A 23326-nucleotide genomic window follows, 5' to 3' on the forward strand; every position below is an offset into this window, starting at 1 on the left:
TACAGTGGCTGGTAATCCTCCTGAAAGGAGTGAAGATGTGTATGTGCGCATCGTGGTGGAAGTCCCAGGGGAAGGACGCTCTGTTGATGTGAAAAGGCTGCATTTATAAAAAAAAAAAAACAAGAGCTTCTCAGGTAGCCAGATGTTTCATAAAGTAAGTCACTGAACAATTTACTCTTTTTGCAAACACACAAAAATGTATTCAATTTACAGCAGAATGAATCTACAAATCTTGTTGCTTTGCCAGGGTAGAGTGAGAGATTACTCATGAAAACACTTCCTCACATCCCCTCTAGCTCTATTTACAGCAAAGCTACCATGGATCAATCTGCACAATGGCTGTGTGGAGAAAGTTTTCTCATAGTGCCATCTGTAACCTGTAGCCCGAATTCCTGGCAAGAAGCTGCTGAGCCTCCGCACTGCAGTATTCAAGAATACTTGGAAAAGTAGAAATAAAGTTAGTCAAGAGTAGTCTCCCCTTGATAAACTGCTTTCTATTGGTTCCCGTTGTTTATGGAGGGGAGGCAGTAACTGAGAGCGTCTGAATTAATTTGCTGTTTGCTAATTATGCTCTTAGACTAAGTACAGTTTATGTTAGTGTGAGAAGAGGAGCAGGCTACCATACCTTCACCTATAGTTGGCTGGGATCGCCTCAAACTCAAATTTGAAGGGAAAGAGTTCACAGATTTACATTAGGCATATGCACATTTATCTGTTTAACGGTTGAATAGAATACACCAAAAACAGGCTACACATCAAAGGCACTATCAGTGTGACTATTGAACTGGAAGTGTCATGTGAGCAATGCAAGAATCAATACAAACTGTAGACTCAAAAGCGAACACCAATCTGTCATTTTAAATGTCTTCACGCTACAGTGGTGTAACTTTCCCCAGGGGGAGGAATTTCTTAGTATCTGCAATAGTATTTGACTGTTGTGAATTTGAGAGACGGTGCACTTTTAATGTGAGGTGAAGTCTGTTAACAACGTGACTCATCCATGCTGTGCTCGAGAATATCAGTGAGAATTTAGGATGCATGAACAACAGCATCGGTATCTGTAAGCTGAAGTCAGCTGCAGGAGAAATGAACAGGAGGTCTGATTATGTAATATATAAATAAATTTAAAAAAGAAGAAGAGAAGAAATGTTCAACACTGAGAACTTCTGCTTTTGGTATAATACTAAAGATTATAACGATGGACTGTATCGACTGCAGTGCCCGTTAACGGTACGCAGAGAATCCAGTGTTATATTAGGCATTTCCATCGTCCTCGTTTACAATGAAAGAGAAAAAAAAAGATGTGCAGCATGCCAGCGATAAGACAAAATTAAATAAAAAAAGCCACTATACGGCGCTTCGCACAAAGGACTCTGCAGATACACGTCTACCAAGTGGCTGACAAGAGCATCTATAGTAAGGACATGACTCACAGCTTAAATGCACAAAGATGCAAGAGCTTTGCTTTCACTTCACATATGTGCATAAACGCGTCATGTGACAACAGGCAATGTTAGAAATGAAGAGATAAATACAAGAGGTGTGTCATGAGTTTATTTGCAACATTATTTGTTGAAACCACATTGGTATAAACAGCAGTCGTTCCCGTTTTTGGGAAAAAGAAGCAGGCAGACGGTCAGGTGGAAATTCACGTGCGTTTCTCTTTTCCGCCTGTGGGTTCAGTGCACACACACACACACACACACACACACACACACACACACTACAGGCTGACACTATTTAAGTGGAGCTGTACCTCACTGTCCAGCTGGACTGCTGCTGGCGACTGTCTCAGCCTCAAAAGCTCCCGACTTTCATTCAGCCCCCTGCTGGTCACAGATAGAAATATATGTCCCCACTTTGTTGGGTACCTCTTGGCACTTTGAGCTTTGCGCCATGGTGTGGTAACCTGCTGGAGATGTCCAACAGAAGATGGTACACTGTGGTCGTAAATGGATTTACATGATCGGCAACAATGCTCAGTTCGACTGAGGAACTTCAATGATCCTCAATTGATATGGAGGGGTCCAAAGTGTGGCAAGATGATACCGCCACCATCATCATACCATCACCAGCCTGAACTGACGATACGGCCAAACGTATCCATGTTTTCATGTTGTTCACATGGAATTCTGACCCTAGTGTCTGAACGTGGCAGCAGAAATCAAGACTCATCAAATGAGGCAACATTTTTCCAGTCTTCTGTGTACTTTTGTTGAGCCTATGTGAACTGTAGCTTCAGTTCTCTGGTGTCAGCTGACGGGAAGTGTACTCTTCTGCTGATGTAGCCCATCAGCTTCAAGGTTGAACAGTTTATGTGGTCACAAATGGCCTTCTCCATACCTTGGTTGTATCAATCACTCATCTTCACCATCCACCAATCAAAATAGATTGTGTCTGACTAACTGTTGCTTATGCACATGTATATTGATATCAGTTAACATCTTGGATCAAATAAAATGGCCAATAACATTGTTTCCCTCATTTTCTAAAAATCATTACTCTTTTTAATGGAGATGATAAAGCCTGCTTTGTTGTTTGTGTTTATTATTAATTTTCTACTTCTTTATTTCTTCATTCCAGCCATGTTCAACCTTATTCCAGTGGGGCTGCGCGTGGTGGCGATCCAGGGGGTGCAAACCAAACTCTATCTGGCTATGAACAGTGAGGGCTTCTTGTACACGTCGGTAAGTGTGTTTGTATACATGTATTTGAGGGATGGACCTGACCTTCCATCCTCGTTGTATTTATTGCAAAATATGGGCTCTGTCTGAATTAAAGAACATGACATGATGAAGAAAAAACAAAAATAAAAGAGAGGAGTGATGGATAGAAATGTTGTTTTGCTGAAAGTGTTGTTGGTTAGGTTTTTTTTTTTCCTTATCGGCGTAAATGAAAAACAAACTCTCACATTGCCCACTCAGACACATCATCCCGGCTGATTAGGGAACATTATTTTCTGATATTATTCAATGTCAACAAAAAGTTCAAAGAGTGTGTGAGCAGGCTGAGCAGTGACATGTCCGATCGTGGCAGGTGGCTCTTCATATTTAATTAAATGTGCGAGGTTATGAATAATTCAGCTGCAAACCGAACAGTGCTCCTGGTCATCTTTTTCCCCAAATGCCATCACCGCTTTGTGTGGCAGGCGTCAGTGAGCGGACTGATGGGCCGCACACACACACACACACACACACACACACACACACACACACACACACACACACACACACACACACACACACACACACACACACACACACACACACACACACACACACACACACACACACACACACACACACAGCCACTGTTTAGAGTCTTCATAGTCAGAATTACTCAAGACTATTATGTGGTGGTAAATGTCTTACAAAGAGCTAAAAATATTGACTTTAAATTTCTGATGTTGAAAATAAAATCTGGCTCTGGAAAACACAACCTGAACCGAAAAAGCAAACATTGGCTCTGAAACGCTTTTACTGGCGCAAGATGTCCTTGTACTGGAAATGTATTGGCACAATAATATACTCTACTAAAAAATTGAAGTCATATTAAAACTCCTCAATGACCAAATCTTATTGCATTTTCGTCAGTATGTTTTATTGGGGGCAAATGAAAGTTACATTTCAAGTGATAGTGGTTTGTAACTCATTTGGCATGCAGGGAAAATGTCACCAGGAGGCTGGTGAGGAAAATGCAGTACTCTTGAATCATTTAGCATACTGAGAATGCCAGTCTTTTTATCCTGATGGGCTCTACTTGAAACTCTCTGCTGCCTGGTATGATGGTACAAATGGAGTTTAAAAACTAAACGTTTGGTCTTCTTTTGGAGTAGTTGTTTTTTGTCTTTTATCACATGAAACTCCACTAGTTTAAAACAAGTTTCTGCTTCATAATGGTGTATCGATATGGCAGAGGCCCCGCTCAAATAACCAAAAGGTCCTGTTCACTATTCTGTGCTGATTATTATATTTTTGGTGTTTAAATGTTACGGTCTTCCTGCTGTGTGTAATTTCTTCCAATTACAGTTTGTAAATCTAGTTCTATTCCTGCAAATCCAAGTTTCAAATGTGTGCAGCTGCGTAAATGATTGATCAGCATGTTGCAATTGAATATTTTCAGATGCACAATTTCCATATGTGGAAAACACTTGCTGTTTTCACTGTGCTGATAGAAAGTCATGTAAGTGTACCTGGAAAATTATTGAAATGACCTACAAGCTGTAATTGATTCAGGAACTCTTATTTATTGTTCAATGTGATCCCATATCAACAAAATCCTGTCAAACAATTTAATTGGTACAGGAAAATACAGGAGAGAGAGTATCAGAAGATGATCTACTCTGGCAACCCCGAACGGTAAAATGGGAAAACAAGAAGAATTATAACATTTGCAGATTGAGACAAATCCCTGCTCTGCGGCTGTCGTTTAGTTTGTCTGTTATTGGATTATAATGAGCTCCAGCAATTGTGTGACAACATAGGTACTGCCCCAGCTAAACATGCCTGAGGGGGAATATACAGAATTAATTGAAATAAAACGCACTCCATCAACTCCTTTGTCCACATACACACTCACATTAATGTACTTATTGAACGCATTCCCACACCAATCCACAGCACTTACTGAGAGACTCTAATCATACGAGTTTAAAGACAGTCAGTAATTAAGCATGTGAAGCAAGTTGTAGGATTCAATTAAAAAAAAAAAAGATAGAATATCATCATAAAACCTCTGTGGTTCAAGTAACTGCTGTAGAAGTGTTTTATTTTCAGCTTTTGATTCACTGGCAAACCCCCAGGAACATATTGGATGTCAGACAGTTTAAAACTTCCTTAAAAGGGCATAATATTCTTCATATGTTTTAGTCTTGCTTCCATCTGTTGCACTGTTACAGAAATAGCTCTGCACCAAACCCTCCATAGCATTTTATTTGCACAGTGACACACAGAAAAACTCGAGGTTGCTGCTTTTAGGATTCTGTTAGTATTTCCACAATGCTTAACTCGGATGGTGTTTCAACATTCAATAGCATTACAATGTCCATTTGTTTTGTTTTTCCATTAACAAAACATTAACATGTGTGTAATTTCGTCCTCTTGATATGAGGATGATCTGTGACACAAAGATATGTTCTCAATATAAGGGGATTTTTGTTTTGTATTAAAAAAAAAAAAAAAAAAAAAAAGATTCAGGCTAAAACATAGAAATATTAAAGAGAAAAAGTCTAAAAACACCCAGGCTTACTGCAGCATCAGCGCTGTGTTAAATACCAGCCCTCACATTAAATACAGAATATAATGCTGGTGTGTTATATTGGAGAAATGCAGTGGGGGAGGATGGGTTGTAGTGTATTCTATTTCAGCTAAATTAGACAGTCTTGCCAGGGCTGCTGCTATGGCAAAGTGTTGCCTGCAACTGCACGATAAACTGGCCAATAGCTGGTGAGCATCCAGGGGAGAATCCCAATCAACAGCGAAGAGACAACAGATGACGTATTATTCAGGGCGGGGGGGAGAGAAGTGTGCCGCTTCTGCTGATGCCACTCTTATCGACTTTGCGCTGCTCTGTGCCGACGCCAAGCATGAAACATACAACATTTATAAACCTCAGTGACTTTTAGCTTTTCAGAGCCGACAGGACCGCCTCACAAATGCATGTAGAGTTTGTGTATTCGTTTGAAACAGATAACATACACCAAGAAACAGAGTGTGAGAAATGAGTGAGGAAAAAAAAAAAAGAGTGCACATGTGTGGGTGAGGCAGAACGCACCAGTGAAAATATATTCATCCATCAGCGTCAATGTGTGGGAGAGGAAGAAACAAATTAATATGTATTTTACTTACTATAATCTTTTTCTTTTTTTTTTCCTGTTGACCTGGCTAATTCTGTACAAGCCGAAGATCACGTGTTCCTCCAGAAGTGTCTTAAGGTTTTAATAAGAGGGGAAGAATTGAGTTGGTGCTATCAGTGGAATCAGGAATATATAGTTAAGTCAACACATTTCCTAAAAAAAAATAAATCAAAGTTTTTTGTTTTTTTTTCCCATGTTTTCAAATTTATGAGAAGTATGTTTTCACGTACCAAGCTAAGTGGGGTGCACATATCTCACAAGGTGCCATTGCAGTGCTGTTAATAATTTGCTGGTGGGTCATATTTGAATTAGTGTGAGTCACCGAGGCTCCAGTTGATTCTCGTCTAGACTGCTGTGAGTGTGTGTAAAAGGGAGAGTTCAGTGCTCCCGGTGTGGAAATATTTATCAGGTTTTACAGGCTCTCAAATAAAAAATAAAAAAAAATAAAAAAAACGTGCAAGATAGATCCGCACAGTTGTACAGTTTGTAAGCGACTCACAGCATCATACATTAAAATGCATACCATTTCATTGCATTAGGTGCCATATAAATGTTCAAAATGAAATGCTCTTTATCTCAATTGATATAAAGTATCACTCACATATTTTTGTGTTGGGTTAGGGATATTTTCTACTTGTACAAAAGATTACAGAAATTGATATGTTCTATTAGGGACATTGAAGTAGTTGAAAAAAACATTTTATCTTTTAAAATTTGATACCATAATGGTAGAGAGGATTTTTTTTTCTGGAAATAGGTTTGGAAAAAGTGGTGTTTTATGTCAAGTTTTGCACAGCTGGAGAAACAAGATGAACATGTTGGATCCATGAAGACCGGACAGTCAAACGTCAACAAATGACTTGGTGATCATACCAGAGGAGAATCCAGCATCAGTTGCTGGATGTTGTTAACAAACTGTTTAAGTTTTAATATGATGCATATCAAACATGCAGCGGCGATGACATGGTAAAGAGAGATGTCTTATAAAAAGAGATTCATCTTATAATTGAATCAGTATGGTATGTATTTTCAGTTTGAGTGTAGAATGAAAAAAAAAATACTCCCAAAGAGGTTTTAAAGAAGCTTGCATTTCATTGAGCTTTTACAATATGTGTTCACGTTTAATGCACTCGTGTTCGACATGTCGTTGGCCCACCCTCGTGCCTTTTCAGCTCTTTAGCAGTCACAATGTCTGTGGTAAATAACCACTGCTGTAAGGTTTCACTCCAGTGAGCTGTGTCATTAACTACTCTGTGCTGTGTGTGTGTGTGTGTACATCCAGGTTGGATGTGTACACTGTGTGGGTGCGCCTATTTGTGTTTGGTATTTGCGAGGGTCTTTGCCACTAGATTAAAACTCTCCAATTTATTTTCCAACACTGTGAGTGTACTTCATCTTCAGCCAAGGAAAAAGGTGCTTTATAATCCACTTCCACTCTCATAAGGAGACAGGAGCTGTGAAAAGCCGGATTTAACAAGATTTATCTGTGCTGCCCAGCAATAGCTTTAGTTTTCCCAGAGTCTCACAAGCATCGATGTGACTGGAAAGAAACTGGAACTCGGCTCTGCTCTGATTGTATTGGCATAATTGGTGTCATTTCAGTTGCAGTATGGCAGCTGAAGACACTGGGGCCACGCACAGCATTGATTTGGCTTGCTCTGTGAAAAGTTCGGCCAATATCTTTACAGAGGAGATCACATCCAATATGGCAGTATTTCTGCCCCTGCTGATCGGATCAGGGAAACATTACTGGGGTGTAATTACCCCCTTAAAGCCAACAGAAGACTGCGTGAGAGTGCATCATAATTGATAGGGCTTTCTTGATGAGACTGCTGTGCTAATGCAATATTCATTTCACAGCTACGATTACCACTTTTTCATTGTGTGAAGACAAAAGGTGTCCCAGATGGGCCGTGGGTTCGATTGTGCTGGTGGATCCATGTGTTTTATAGGCACAGACATTAAAGATGACAAGGAAAACATCCTTCAGCTCTGTAAGCTCAGCACAGCCGATAAAACGTCTCCTTGCTACAAGCAGTTATTAGACAGCAAAAAGCCCAGCCAATACAGCCATAATGCCAGCTGGGATTTCCTCTTGTCGTAAAACACAAGACCATTCTCTGCCTCTCCTTGACCTTTGCCTGTGAGATAATATACTAGTGTAAACAAATTTTTGTACAAGAAATATCTGCTTGCAAGAACAGCTATTGGGAGGTGAAGACATTGACAGCTTGTTTACATTGCAGTGAGCACAGCGCACTGAAACAAGATTTCGATTTCTGTCACCACAGAAATTCTCCACAGAGCAGAATGACTTGAAAAATAGGATCCGTGAATTTGTTAGGCAAAGCTTTAGATACCCGTGACTGCTGAGGTGTCATGATGTCGTGGTCTGCGAATTCAATGACAACAAGTTGTCTATGTTTGACTATACTTTTCAATATATTACAGTATATATTAGGCATCGGAAATGTATCCCCAAGAAACAGTTTGAGTGGAAAAAAGTATAAATTGGAATGGACTGCTGGCCCTGAACAGGATGAAGGTGTTATAAATGATGGATGGATATAAATATGTCAATCAGGTCACGAAAAATCATAAATTACCAATTCTTAATCCTTAAGTTATCTTGCCTTCTGTTACCTTTCTTGCCTGTGTCCCTGAGGCATGAAGACCCAAGAGCACATGTTTGAGCCGAAAAAGATGACTCACCCCGATACTTAAAAAAAAAAATAAAAAGCTCTTAATAATGGGGACAAGCTAAAGAGAGCAGAGGATGTCTTACAGAGGCACATATAATAATAATATTATATATAATATAATATAATGTTACAAGTTTTCCTCAGAATTACACAAGAGAATAGTGTAGCAATGAAATGATTGATAGATAGATAGATAGATAGATAGATAGTCTGTTATTTACCGTCTTTTCATAGTTTGTTCAAGGAATTAGGACACAGAACCCAGACTCACGCACTATTATGTTGGGTTTTTTGGTTGTTGTTTTTTTGAAAGTGATCTGTTGCGTGAACTTTTTGTGACTGAAGTCGCCAGCTGTCCATATTTTGGACATAAAATTGTTTTTATAGTTTTATATTTTATGGGAAAGCCCAACTAATTTAACTTCCATTTGGTCCAAACAGCTATTGAGATCTGTGCAGAGAGATGCCACATCAGAGAACATTTTTATGCATACTGTACCCTGCTTTTCTTTTTTAAGTGATTTCCCCTTCGCTCCATCTGGCGCTGGAGTCATGATTAAAGTGATGCAAGCGTTTTTTTTCCATGGGGAGATTGGTTTCAGTGAACAATAGACCTGCTATTGACTGAAGAGGACGTGACTGGATTCAATTCAAAAGGATGTGAATGTTTCTGTCTGTCACTGTAAGAATAAAAATGGGGATCCCCTGCCATTTTGGTCCCTCCTTGTTTTCGTCTGAGCGATCCTGTTGTCCAGAGACCCGCTCCAATACAGCAACAATAGCCAGTAGCCTCGTCTCCATTTTGGCTGTAACTCTGCCTGCATCTAACTGTATGTGTCTGTTTATCAATAGACTCGTTTATTCTCCAGGACAAGTGTAACAAGCCAAATCCACATAAGCTCATTATTAGAGGTAGAACAGAACTCCTGGCTTGGGAGCAGCTTGTCGTTTCGCTTCCAAATGCAGCTCGTGCAGTCTTTCTAAGACTGCTGCTAATCAGGCTGAATCAGGCTCAGCCTTAAAGCAAGCGAGAGCGAAGACAATGAGGAGGGAGGTGAACGGCTAAGACGGAAACAAGGGAGAAAGATTAAAAATACAGGGGAAGACAAAAATGAATAAAAGCTGTTTTTGTAATTATGTTGAGAGGATAGAAAACATTTTGCTTTAAAAACAAACAAAAAAGAAATTTGCTTAATGCCAAACTGGCTGTGATCACGATACAGTAACAAAAAGCACAGGTGGCATCTTTTCTTCCGTTTGTGACTGAAAGTATAAAATGAAATTAGACTAATTCAAAGTCCAATACACCAGGAAATATACTGCTATCTATTTAAGAACTCTCTTAATGATGCTATAAAGTGAGTAACATGGGCGACTTGTCTGTGGAGGGCAAAACTCATTTCCAGCGGTCAGGGGGCTCAGAGAATCTTTATTTGTGATTGTACAGTACAGAACTCGGGGGGGGGGGGGGGGGGGGCATGCACATTTAAGTATTGGAGTGATTCAGTGTACATTTATAAGTAAATTCGTGAAAACTCGATGAGTGGATGAATGTGTGAAGTGAATATGAAAATAAACACACAAGTATGTAAGTGAGCACATGTGTGGAGGGGCATAGAAGTGAGTATGTGAGTCAGTATGTGTACAGTCCATGTGAGCAAGTATATTAGTATTTAAGTGGATCTGTAAGTATGTGAGTCTGCGAGTACTTGAGTGAGTGTGAGTACATTTCTATCTAAATGACAAACTGACTCATTTGATCAGGAGAATGTAATGACTTCCTGTATTTATTTCAAAATTAAGACTTTAGTGTTTCATACACAGTCCAGATGTATACCTTGTCTTTAGTGGAGCAACTTTCTTCAACACGTGCAGCTAGACGCCACAAATCTTTCACTCCCCGCGTCGTTCTAAATGCAGTTGGCTGCAGGATGCTGGGGCATGTGCTTTAGTGGCAGAGATTCAAACAAACTGCAGACTCTGATCAGAAAGGCAAAACTGTGCTACACCAGCTCTGGAGCTGTTCACAGTTTGGAAAGGAGGATGCAGCACAAGCTGATGTCTTTCATGGAAAATATCTTGCATCTTCACCTATAACTGGTCGTAAAACAACAGAAATGGTTCAGTAATACACTGCATGATAATCTACTTTACTCAGTCCTAGTGTTTGAATCATATCTTTCTGGAAGTAATTGCTACCTTCGGCAATGTTAAAGTAAATGTTGGCTTTATTTGTGCCTAATGCCCTTTGCAAAGGGTATGACAGGAAGATGTTGGAACGTTCACCCAATTAAAGGAAAAAGAAGGGTTTAGTGCATTGTATGGAATCTTGGATTTACTCTGCTGATGATCAGTTGTGCTGACACTTTCTAGTGCTTAATGGCAGTATGTGATTTCAGACAACCCTTCACTCATGCCTGACTTGTGCACTACTCAATCAGATGCATTATCAGAGCAGAAATATGAAAGCATCAAAGCACAAAGCATGAAAGCATATTTATGTGAAATTGTTTTATTGTGTACCACCAGCCTTTAGTGTCTATATGTCCATACAGTTCTTCTTTTGAAGAGTGTGTTTCTAATAAAACATTGTGGTTTAATAGATTACTGGTTCTTAGGTAGGCTTAATATGTGTGTGATGATAGAGTTTTGGATGACGAGTGCTGAAACTCAATTGATTCAACAGGATGCACACCAAGGAAGTGGTACGTGACAACTTTCCTGGAACTCCAGCTATGCTGCTGCCATGACATTTTCGTCTGTTGTGATCTGTGAAAGCTAAATCAGTAAGCTGGGATGACAAACGAGTGTGACTGTCAGTTACTGTAGGTAGGTGTGAGCTTTGTGCCTCGAGTGGGCATAGTGTGGCAAAAGGCTCAAAGTGACATAGCAGAGCTCGTTTTAACAAGTTCATCAAGTGAAAGTCATTGCCATTCACTGCTTATACTTCAAACAGCTTTTCGGTGTTTCAGCAGCATCACATACAAAGGCCTCAATTGAAGCACGTCATCAAACACGGATCTCATTCAGCCTTTCGAAACCGTGTTACTGCTGTCCGTGATGCTGTTGAACAGGCTGCTACAGATGACTCCCATGTCTGATAGTGACACATTGTTGGTTTGAGTCTCGCTGTGGTTCTGCGGCCTTACTGACGTATTATCAGCCAATGTGATGTATTTAATTGGGTTAATCAAACAAGATGAGCTTTGGTCCGACGGAGACATCCAAGCTCTCAATGCCCATCGCAACGTTGACCCACTAGATATTCAAACTGTGCATGCATAGCCTGAGTGTTTTTATATTTGCAAGTCGTTCTTTCAATATAATAATAAAAAGCAGAAATGGCTCACCGCTGACTAGCCTGTCCTGTCTTTAGTTGACTCGAGCGTTGTCTGATGTCCCTCGAGGTGTCTCAGGGGGAATTGTCTTCTAACTGATTAGACTTTGTTCTGCAGGCTTAGTGCCTAAGCAACTCTGCAAATTGAAGACACACACACTCGTACACAAAATCTTGCCACAGGGGAAATAAACCTCAGCCCCACTGTTGTTGCATTAATGGCCAAATCCCACAGAAGCACTGGATTCTAAACCTAACAGAGAGGACGAGTGAACTCTTGCACAGTTTGGAGTCCAGTAGATGAATTTTGCATGTCTCTAAGGAGTTTTCTCTCACAGCAAGTACATTAGTGCTCGACGGGAGGAAAGACTTGGATAGCACATAAAAGAAAGGTGGACAAACACCTTCCGTGCAGTACTCAAGTGCACTTAGATTACATGTAATCCTATTAAAGCCAGCTTGTAAAAGCATTGTAATCGTTTTTGTTGAGTATTTTTATTTATTTATTTTTGCAGCATGAAAGGACATTAGTGAAGCACAGAGCAACAAAGTCAAATGGCAGCAATAGATGGGCTTGTCCAACAATATCTTAAATACAACGGACAAACCTCTAAAAGATAATGAACTGCCCATGCATAATTAAAAGCTGGGACCAAATGAGACTATACCATTCATCTTGCCCGAATGTTTTATTAATGACTCTCTGTATCTGTCATATCACTGTTATCTATGCTATAAAGTGCTACATTATTCAGCACCATAAATGGAATGAATAGATTAGGAAGATTCTCTGGAGATAAAAATTTGAACGCAGAAGCCTTGAGCCCTGAGATGGTTCCTACGTCGTCCTCCCATCCAGAGTGTGTGTGCTGAATGTGCGGTGCAACGTACCGTTATTAAGTTGCACTTTAACGTAATGAACTATTGCATTTCAAACGCTTGAGTTTATAACAGGATGTCAAAGACTCTTGAGAATTTGAAAACTACTGTCTGACAACTAGTATGCACTGTATCTGCTTGTCCTCCCCCTGCAGGAACACTTTACACCAGAGTGCAAATTCAAGGAGTCGGTGTTTGAGAACTATTATGTCACATACTCCTCCATGATATACCGGCAGCAGCAGTCGGGCAGGGGCTGGTACCTCGGTCTGAACAAGGAAGGAGAAATCATGAAGGGGAACCATGTCAAGAAGAACAAGCCAGCAGCCCACTTCCTTCCAAAACCTCTAAAAGGTACGTTTCGCCAGACCATGAAATCTGCAATCCACTGCATTGGGGATGAAGTTGCTGTGACTCAATAGTCCATTGTGATGGTTTTCTTGATATATTTGTTGGGGTGTGGGTATATAAACCCCACATCTGATTACATTTCACAGTTCGTTTTTGATTTTCTATATACTTTAGGTTCATGCAGCTAATAATAATCATTTTAACTCTTAAAAAAACGGTTTCCGGTGAAGACAGTTCAAGTGAAACCACTTTGTGGTTTTGGTGGGTCAGAGTACAGTATCCTCATTATAGGTTAAGCCTAGCCGTATACTGAAACCAAATACATTTTATTTATTAAAAAAAAAAGCAGCTCATTCAAAAATCACATTTATAAAATGCAGCTAAAACACAGACTTGTTTTTTCTTTTATTCCGCCCAAAACAAGTGTTGCTTTCTGTTTTCTGAGCCAAAAATGGTCCACAAATGTCAAACAAATCTTTGCACCTGCATGGGGCATTTATATGCAATAGCTTGGGTTCATGTTACTGTGTTCGACAAAAGAAGAAGTGAACACCGACTACCCCTATATTTACATAACTATATAATGTAAATACGGATGTCTTTTCTCACAGTAATACGTAGATTCTATAACAGACAAATTTAGCAGCAGAAGCTTCATGTTTTTGTATCGATCTGCACGTAACTACTGTCTTCTGCGTCTAATTCTGCATTGACTTATTCAAATGTTTCCGCTGTCTGTATGATGGCAACATAACACGGGTCAAACATCCTCTTTAACTACATACAGTTGGGACATTATGCTGAAATGTGAAGAGTAGCACGCAGGACCTCAGCTTGATGACGGAGCCGCACCCATCCATGTGTGTGGTCGTGTATAACAAAAGAAAAAGGGAGGAAAAGAGAGAAATGGCTCTGTTGTCTCTGCTGAAAAGGCCACAGTCCTTTCATCTTCAACACGACACAGATTTACCTGTCAGCAGAGCGGAAACAGTGAGAGTCTGTTGTCTCAGAGACAAAAGCAGAGCGCTGTGTTTTTTTCATTTTCTTTTTAGTCTCAGTAAGAAATGAAAGGATTGCAGCAAATATTTTTTCCTTGAAGTTGGTGATTGTTGAGTACAGTCTAGATCTGTTGTCTAGTTCTTTATATAGTTACAATCATCTTATTTCTGCATTCACATTAACATTTCTACGACTAAAGCCAGCCTTACCTTTGACACTAAACATGATTTTTTTATGTTTATGCTCTCCATTACACCTCTATATTATAGTATAATCCCTTATGTGACATACAGTACGTGACTGTTTTACTTTACATGTATGGCCGTTGATACAGCTGCATTATTTTTTATATATTTGCTGTGTGAACTATTGTGTATAAAGCTGCCTGTGCCAAATATGTCAATCTTTAAACTTTTCACCAGTATATTTTCTTCCTAGAAATAGGTGAAAAAAATAGGTGTCTTACATTGGGGGTCTAAAATTCAGCTCCCATTGTTTTTGCCAAGCCCCGATTAACAGTACTGAGGCCTCAAAAACAAGATTACGTTGGTGTTGGATGGTGGAAACCTGACCGAATGGATGTCCGTTGTACTGCTACAGGAGCTGGCCGTAGTTAACAAGCTATTCAAAGGACTTAAAATCTCAAATGTTTTGGATGACACTGAGGATAACACACGGAAAGAAGCGGGCGGAATCACAGCGTGACAGCAAAGATAGTAAGAGCTAAATTAAAGAGGCAGGAGATCTGTGCAAAGAAGAGGCTGAAGATACGGGAGACTATAGGCCAGACATGGTCAAATAGAGACCTCCATCTCGGTTCTCACAAAATCACTTCCAAAAATTAAAACAATATTGGTTTTATATCTTCTCAGAAGGGGAAAGTCATTCTGACCACATTTGAACCTTTTCCTATTTAAATCATCATATTTGAAGTGTAAAATTAAATTTACATGATATAAAAATGGGAACCATAAATCCATTATATCCATGTCGTAGAATTACGCCATCATAATTAGGTTCCTCACAAAAATCAATGTTCCCATCCCTGCTGTAATCTGCATACAAGAGTGTATGAAACACTGACAAGTTTGTGTCTGCAACGCTGTGTGACAAACATATAAATGTTGATACCAATATTTCAAAATCGAATAGAATAACGTGCGCTTTAATTCGACATGTTTTCATTGTTTATAAGAGAAACGTTTTAATAACAATCCCAGTGTTTATTTATAAATGAGAAAAAAGCCACAACACTTCAACAACCATTCAAAATATTGCCTGGCAGCTTTAATTTCAACAAAAAACACAATTTATTTGTGTTTAAACATCGATCAGTCCACTCATTCAGTAGTCCATCAGAAATTATAGTGCTGACCGTCTGATATGGAGCGTTTTTATTTCTTTTATTTTTACTTTTGATAAAAGGCTACTTCAACTCTATGCATCTTTAGTGACACTTCTCCAGGTGGTATCGTATTAAGAGTCCATATCTGCCCTCTGAGATCACCATAATAGCTTTTCACTTTCGTTTACCGGGCATTCCAGGGGGTCTCGAGCACACTTAAAGGCATTAGCCAGAGAATGATTGCCACGCTTTTGCTGAGAGAGAAATACTCAGAAAGAAAAGAAGTGAACAACAAGGATGAATATGAGGTTGGTTGAGACAGTAATTCTAACAGATGACAGAGACCATTGCCCTTGACTGCCTGAGGTTGATAGCATCTCAAACCAGATTGAGCAGTTTGCTGAAGAGGAGCAGAAAATCAAAAAAAATAGGAAAAAGTAAAATGTCTTCCTGGAATATCCAAACTACAATACAAAAAAAACTATTTTTTCTGTATTTGTAAGTTTCACATTCAGCGAGTTATTCAGCGAGAGCTTTCAGAGAAATAAATGATAAATGTGTTCCAGAATATCATATAGATTTAGAAGCAGCGGTGGTACAGGGTGCAATTAGGAAGCTGTCTTAGCATTCACAATGGCATCTCCTCCAGGCATTACGCCCCTCTCTTCTTGTTCCAGTTCGTTTAGACCGGCCACATCCTCTCATTCTGTCTTCCTCTGGATGGATCAAGTTCACCTCGTGTCATTCAGTCCAAAACAGAAAAAGATTCTCTTGAAATTCTTCTGGGAAGTCCCGATAAAAAAAGACAAATGGCTGCCTTTTTCTCCAGAGTGTGTAGTCTGTCAGGTTTGGTCTGTCAGTGAAAGTCTGGAAATTTACAAGCTTGTTAGTTGTCGTTCAAGGATTATTGTTTAAAAACGAAACGCAGCTGTCGTGTGGAGGTGACGCCATAATCCTGAGGTCCGTCACCCACCATTATAATCATACATCGAGCTGTCACTACCAAGGCTGGCACTAATCATTAGCAGTTTCCCAGCAACATCCTGTCGATGATTGATGCGTGCACACAAGGCCTGTCTCGGGATTGCTGCTGTAACGTAAAAATGCTGGGCTCAGTGAAGCGTCTGAAGGCCTGCATTTGCTGTTTCAGCCATAGACTCCCTGAGGAGTGAACATCAAATAGCATTCTAGGCAGAAGAATGTTGACAACATCCTGAAACCAAAGACTGTGAACCTCAGATTACAGATTTTTTTTTTTCTTTTTTTCTCCAAAAAGGCTGCTGAGATGCATATTGGACTGATGCTGCACACACAGCAAAGCCAAAGCACTAGCAACTCTTGAATTTATAATGACATGCTGTGAATATGTGATTTTTTTTTTTTTATTAAATTTTTTTTCTACTTCTTCTTCACCACCAAGCTAATCTACTAAGATCTTGGGATTCAGCAGATTGCAGGGACTATGTAGTGAAGGTTCAGTTGAAAGATTTGTAAGACAAATTTCCAAAATGTCAAAATATAAAGGTATTTGATCATTAGGTAAACTTTTTTTTTTCCAGTAACATGTAGCATATCATTAAATGTAAATTGTACCTATGGACTTGAATTAATTTAAGGAAAATATAAAACTGGTTATATAAAGGAATAGCACCTTATTAATACAGAAATGTGTGGTGTTAATAATGACTTTTAGGTGACATGGACAAAGAATGCATATGTTGTTGACTTTTCCATATTTTCATTAATTTGCTTCTGAAGCCGCTCTAACTGCTTTTAGTTGATGCTTGTATGCACTACTGAACTCAATGTAAACCTCAATCATAACTAGTTCTATTTTCACACTGTCATGAAATATCCATGACTTCATTACTTTTTAACTTGCACTGTTAGTTACCATTGCAAATGGATTCCTCTTCAACTACAAGCTAAGAGAGTTTTCAAAGAACTCAAACTCTCCCACAATGGCTGCTGGATGGCTGTCACCTGAGATGCTTGTTTCGTTTCTTTGAAAGCATTAAAATGCCATGAGTTAGGCGAATTCTCACTTGTACTGCAACATTTCCAGACCCAAAGACCTCAACTTAGATTATGAAGTTTCAACTGCCAGCAATAAACAGAAAGGACAGGTTAAGTAAGACCCTTGAGAAGATATTTAGTAGTGTGAGTGCACGAGGAGTGAGATGGCAGAAGCCATTTTCGAGCTCAAAGAAAGAGACAGTTTGGAAAGGAAGCGACAAACGAACATGGACACAAAGGAGCAGCATTTGGAAATGAGTTATTTTTGGATGAGCTCATATTTGACTGGGATGAACCTGATGTTAGGTTGCGTGTTTTGAGAAAACCAGAGGAAGAATGAACAGAAGTATAGGAATGTGAGACAGCGTGTGTTACTTGACCTTTATTTTGAAAGATGGTTAATTGATTTCCTTAGTACATTTTAGAGGTTTATCCATTTCAACACACATTCAATCACACTACAGATGAAGGCTTCCAAGCAAATTGTTTCTTCAACAATTTAATGATCCAAAGTACCTGCTACCAGTTGGAGGAGTATTTAAGAAGTTTCTATTGGAAAAACTGGCCTAAATCTCATAGATCATCACGCCCCCGCTGTACAGCAGATGAAAAGTGTATTCCAGAAGCTGAGTAAATGCATACTCAGATGATGTCAAATTGTTAAAAGCCGTGAATGCCTGGTCTTGCTCTCAGTTGTCACTTCTTTAATGTTTAAAAATATAAAATGTCACTTTACCTCACTTGGACTTCTTGTGTGTTTCCACAGTGGCGATGTACAGAGAGCCATCCCTTCATGACTTGACAGAGTTCTCCCGCTCTGGCAGCGGCACGCCCACCAAGAGTCGGAGTGCTTCAGCTGTCCTCAACGGAGGAAAAGCCGTGAGCCAGAACGAGTCAACGTAGCCCAACAGCCCAAACCCAGGCCTGGGGCCGAACCACGAAACCTTACCTCTAACAGAGCATGAATCCAAGCAGAGTTGTTTCTCCGATCAGCGGTTCAAGACTAGCTAAGACAACAAATCACAAATCACACATCAACATCCAAACACCCTCAAAAAAACTACAGTTAAAAATCCATTCTAGTCAATCACCCTTAAATCAGCATCAACGGTTAAAGAAAAAAAAAAAAACAGTGGGGAAAAAAAACAAAAACAATTAGCACATAGACCATGTTGGACTTAAAAACAATTTAGAATTTTTGTTTTGGGCTTGAGATTTATTTACTATCTTAGTCACTATGATAATGCATATGAGTTAGTTCATCTTTATATTTCTTTCTAACTTTATTTCCTGTGGACAAAAAGTTTATTTAGGTCTTGCAGACATCAAGCACACGTGCATCTGTCAGACGAGGACAGCGAGTGAGACATGCAGGTGTTCAGGGCGGCCGGTATGCTGGTCGACGAGGCTGCAGTGGCACAGTACAAGCCCTGATCTTTGTCTCATCCATGCTTCTGTGAATACAAAGCCTATAAACTCCCTGGTGAGGCACAGTCTACCGCTACTGGGACTGTGGCCAGCCAGATGGTAGCTCTCCTGCGTCCTAGTGCACACGCTCAGAGATTGAGCTCTCTAGCATGGGAAAATGAAGCCTATGTTTAACTGACCTGAAATATAAGGGACAGTGTGGCTCTCTTGCAGATTTTTTGTTTGTTTGTTTTCCAGAGATGCCACAGCTGCACCTTGATTTTTGCTAATTTTCTGAATTAGCTGAGCTTTTTATTTAATAACTGGTTTTTATGTTTTCTGTCTCCTCTTGTCCTCTTCCCTTGCCATTGTTCAGTATTTGTTTTTTTGTTTTTTTGTTTTATTTTCTTTACTGAAATGGGTTCCAGCAAACCAAAGACAGAACGAAAGAGTGTCCCTTTAAGCCGCTGAAAACCGAGCCAGTGTAGAGGCAAAGCTGGATTTTTTTTATTTTTTATTTTTTTTTATTTTTACATCTTTGATGGAAAAAAGCAAGGATTTTGTGAATAGAAGAAAAATTGACAAAGGAAGTGATTTTTAACACGTTGGAGTTGGCAGCGTGCTTGATGTTGTGCTTTTTGCTGATATGCTCAATGGCCAAGGTATGAAACAATATTTGTGTCCCCATTTCCTTTCCTGTCACCACTGTGTCATAATGTCTCTAGCTCTTGTCCTCGTGATCTGTTTCCTCCCTCTGTGCTTGTGTCATCCTTCGTTTTGACCCCCCCCCCCCCCCCCCCCACCCCCCAAGCCTTCCTTTTTTGTCAACATCTATTGACTGATACGATTCACCACAGAAATGATGGAAAAACCCTTCCCAGGATGCTTGTTATGTGTTTGAGTAACTTCTTGTGGTGACAATATTTTCTATATTAAAAAAAAAAAAAAAAAAAAAGAATACTGTGGACTTTTAGGTGGCTTAACATTTTATAGGACATGTCATATTTGTAAAAGTGGAAAAAAAAATGATGAAAAAAAAAAGGAACATCTTCCCTTTCTTGCACAGGGCATGTACAAACACAAATGTGTACAAAAAGGACCCCTTTTTGTGGGCTATGTACTCTTCCCTACAGCTACATAAGTTATTTCTGGCACATGCTTCTGGGAGACTTTCCTTTCTTGGTTTCCTCTGGAGGTGGTTTGTATTAGGTGAACCTATCTGTTGCATGGGAGAAAGCAGGGAAATTCTGGTCTAGAGCTGCATGATGTAGGCTATGTGTATTAACCCATGTTGGATCATGTGTTCCAAACTACCAGGCTAAATCTGACAAAAAAAAAACAACATATACAGGCAGACATTGAAGCTGCCTGATAACTTCCAGTTGTTTATTATTTGTTGTATACACAAAAATGCACTGAATAAAATGTTTATATTAAGATATACTTTTAAAAAGTGTCGGACTTTATTTTTTTTTAACCGATGACTTCCGTTTTCTTCCTCATCAACCACCACTGCATTGAAAGACAACACTGGTGTTAGTATCACACTTAAGCTGACATGGTCTGCTATAATTGGTGGTGGAGAATTCTCGCTTGAAATGCCTTCCCCCTTGAGAAGCTCCTGAACATCCTCTTATTCCTGCTGCTCTCCTGTCTACGGACACCAGTACATCTTTTAAAGGTGGGATATGCCTCTAATTGCCTCGGGATTGCAGCAGGTGTACCGGCTTATAAGGTTTATTCCATCTAATAAATCAATATCTCCTTTAGACATGAAAGAAGACTTGATACTTGAAAATTGCTACACTGCTTCAGTTTATTTTTTGTCTGTGTAAATGCTGCCTAGTAAGTACCATTACTTCTCTCCGAAAGGGTAAACATTGAATTAGTTTCCTTAGTTTTCTTAAAGAATTTCGCACAAGAGCCGGAGGCTTTATATTCTTTGTCAGCAATAAGGACTGCAGACCCTCCAATCCCCACATAACCAGTTGTGCACATGAAACAACTGAGTGAAATAAGAAACCTTCAGCGCTATAAGGTCTGTGTGTGTACAGAGAAGACCTCACAGAAGGTACTAATTACCTGGCAGACAAAAAAAAAAAAACAATTAAAAGACTGCATGACACCGACAGAGCTTTGTTAATAAGGTCAGCTCTATCCCTCGTACTCTGTCATCTCACGAAAAATTACTTCATTTGATGAGGGCTTATGTCCATGATCGCTGCTGCATGTCAGGAGATGTGAGTTGAAGGTGTCACAATGTGATGCAAAGCACAAGCAATGAAAAAATACCAAGCCGATCATAGATTTGTTGGCAAAAGCATCATCACTAAAGCTTTATTAAAAAAAAAAAAAAAATGACTCACCTGTCTGTTTGCACTTCTAGGACATGATTTATTTAATGAAGTATATTAAAAAGTCTTACCAGTCAAGTAATGCATCGTGTCTTTGGTATGCAATCTTACCTGCAAACTTATATGTCCCTAAACATGGTGATGTCAAAATGTGTGGTCAGAAACACTGACGGCACATTGACGTCACACAAAGAAAAACGATTGCACCCAAATGAAATGGGTGTTAAGATCATGTCTGCGTTTTCTTGATATTTTAAAAGTGTAACATTTAATTCACACACATAAGTGAGTCCTCAGTCGCGTACTCGTTTTGAAGGTGTTGCCTAAAGGTTACCAGGAATTGAAGTTGTATAAATAGCATGGGCAGGGTGGGTCAGAGTCTGACAGCAGAGGACACTGTGTGATTTCATACAGGTGAGATTTCATAACAAACACAGTGTTTTGTAAGAGGAGGGATCCTCTGTTCTGAGCTCCAGCTGTCCCTTTCGTAGCTGCTTAGCGAACGTGCTCTCATAATTGCATTTTTAATTTAATTTATTCAGTGACGATTACACCACAGTCGTTTGTCAGTGTCAAACATAACAAAGTCAAGTCGAACAAAAAAGAAGCAATAATCCAATGATTATAAAATAGTCAAGAAAAACTGACTGGGGAGGGACTACCTGTAATATGGTGAGGTTTAAGATTACGTAAGGCAGTGGGATCAATTGATTTGTGGTTGCCCAAAATAGCCGATGAACAATAAAGAGAATAGGAATAACTTCTTTATTAATCCCTGTTTCAGATTAGATTAGACTGTTATAAAAGCAAAAGAGGACGTGATCACTCAAAAAAGCATGAGCAAACAAGACATCACACTTTCATATTTGCACTTTAATCTATTGAAATATTGTTCTTGAACTTCATTAAGAACATTGAAGAACACTACAACATCTGTAATGACTAATGAGTAACATCCTTACCTCACAAACAGCAAAGAAAACTCCAACCCTTGCAAACACAAATGTTAAAACATATCTGAAGATGTAAGTTTGAGTCACATCAGAGTACAATAGTCCAATATAGATGGGAAGTTCTGCTGCCGATGACAGCCTTTAGTGCACTTTTGCAGTGAGCTTCTTCCTCAGCCCTCAGTGTTAGAGTGGGCATCAATCTGGTCTTTGCAGACTACCTCATTACGGCCATTGCCAGCAGAGACAGGAGGACTAATAGGCCTCTGTAATATAAGCCCTGATATGAGCTACTTCATTGTTCATGTAGTTTGACATCCTCCTACTCCCTTCATTTCCTTTTCGCCCATCTTGAGACTCCATTCATTAGTTTGGGACAGTCCAATTCATTAACAGAGGCTGCAAGCCTCTTCTGAGATGGTGATGTGAAGAGAAGCCACTTTTCCTCCGTCGTATCTCTTTCTCTATTTCCCTCTCTTGCTTGCTCACTGACCAATCAGTTATTCTGCCCTTTGCTTGGCCGGACTAATGAGTGTTCATCACAAACTTCCCAAAAAAGACCGAAAAGCAAAGCCTGGGTCTGTGTGATGAGTACACACATCCAGCCACACACAGGGAGACATTGCCGCTCCAGGATGCTTGGCTCTAGGATGAGTTAATTCAGGATAAAATATTCTGCCACGCATCAGCTGATGGATCTGTGATATACTGTACATGAGCACTGTGTACCTGTGAATGCTATAACTCATTACCCTTCATCACTGTCAGCGCTGGCTGAATCTCTCTCTTACCCAGTCTCTTTCAGTCTCGTTTTGTCTGTCTTTGTCATTATCCTCCACAATCGTGTTTTGGTATAACTTTCAGCACAACGTCCAATGCCTGAACAGAAATTCCATATCAGTCACAGTTGTCAGTTTCGTAGACATAGCTGAAAACAAAATTCATTTGTGCTTCATATATTGATAATCCATCAGGATTAGAAGTTTGGCCTCGCCTCGTGAGTTTTTTTCTCACTGTGTTGTCACCGGAGGAACATCGTACAGAAAACAATTTTCCATCTGCCACTCAAGAAGTCAACACATAAAATTACTGTAATTATAAGACAAGCTGGGATTGCTACATGCATCTTGCA

At 39.6% G+C, this 23326-nt stretch overlaps 1 protein-coding gene across 5 annotated transcripts in view; it reads left to right on the forward strand.

The window, feature by feature from the left end:
* The window catches only part of fgf13a (fibroblast growth factor 13a), a 95063-nt gene extending 75239 nt beyond the window's left edge, over window positions 1-19824 (forward strand). For 4 of the 5 annotated variants that reach the window (XM_080465187.1, XM_080465186.1, XM_080465189.1 and 1 more), the window contains 3 exons: window positions 2584-2687; window positions 12928-13126; window positions 18250-18596. In XM_080465187.1, the coding sequence (XP_080321313.1) occupies window positions 2584-2687; window positions 12928-13126; window positions 18250-18386 (440 nt within the window). In that variant the 3' untranslated portion in view covers window positions 18387-18596. Of the gene's footprint in view, window positions 1-2583; window positions 2688-12927; window positions 13127-18249 lie in introns of all 5 variants that reach the window. The other variant, XM_080465185.1, reaches the window with a different exon arrangement.
* The last annotated feature ends 3502 nt before the right edge of the window (window positions 19825-23326 follow it).

This window comes from Lipophrys pholis (assembly GCF_963383615.2).
Source record: "Lipophrys pholis genome assembly, chromosome: 6".
Taxonomy (NCBI): Eukaryota; Metazoa; Chordata; class Actinopteri; order Blenniiformes; family Blenniidae; genus Lipophrys; species Lipophrys pholis.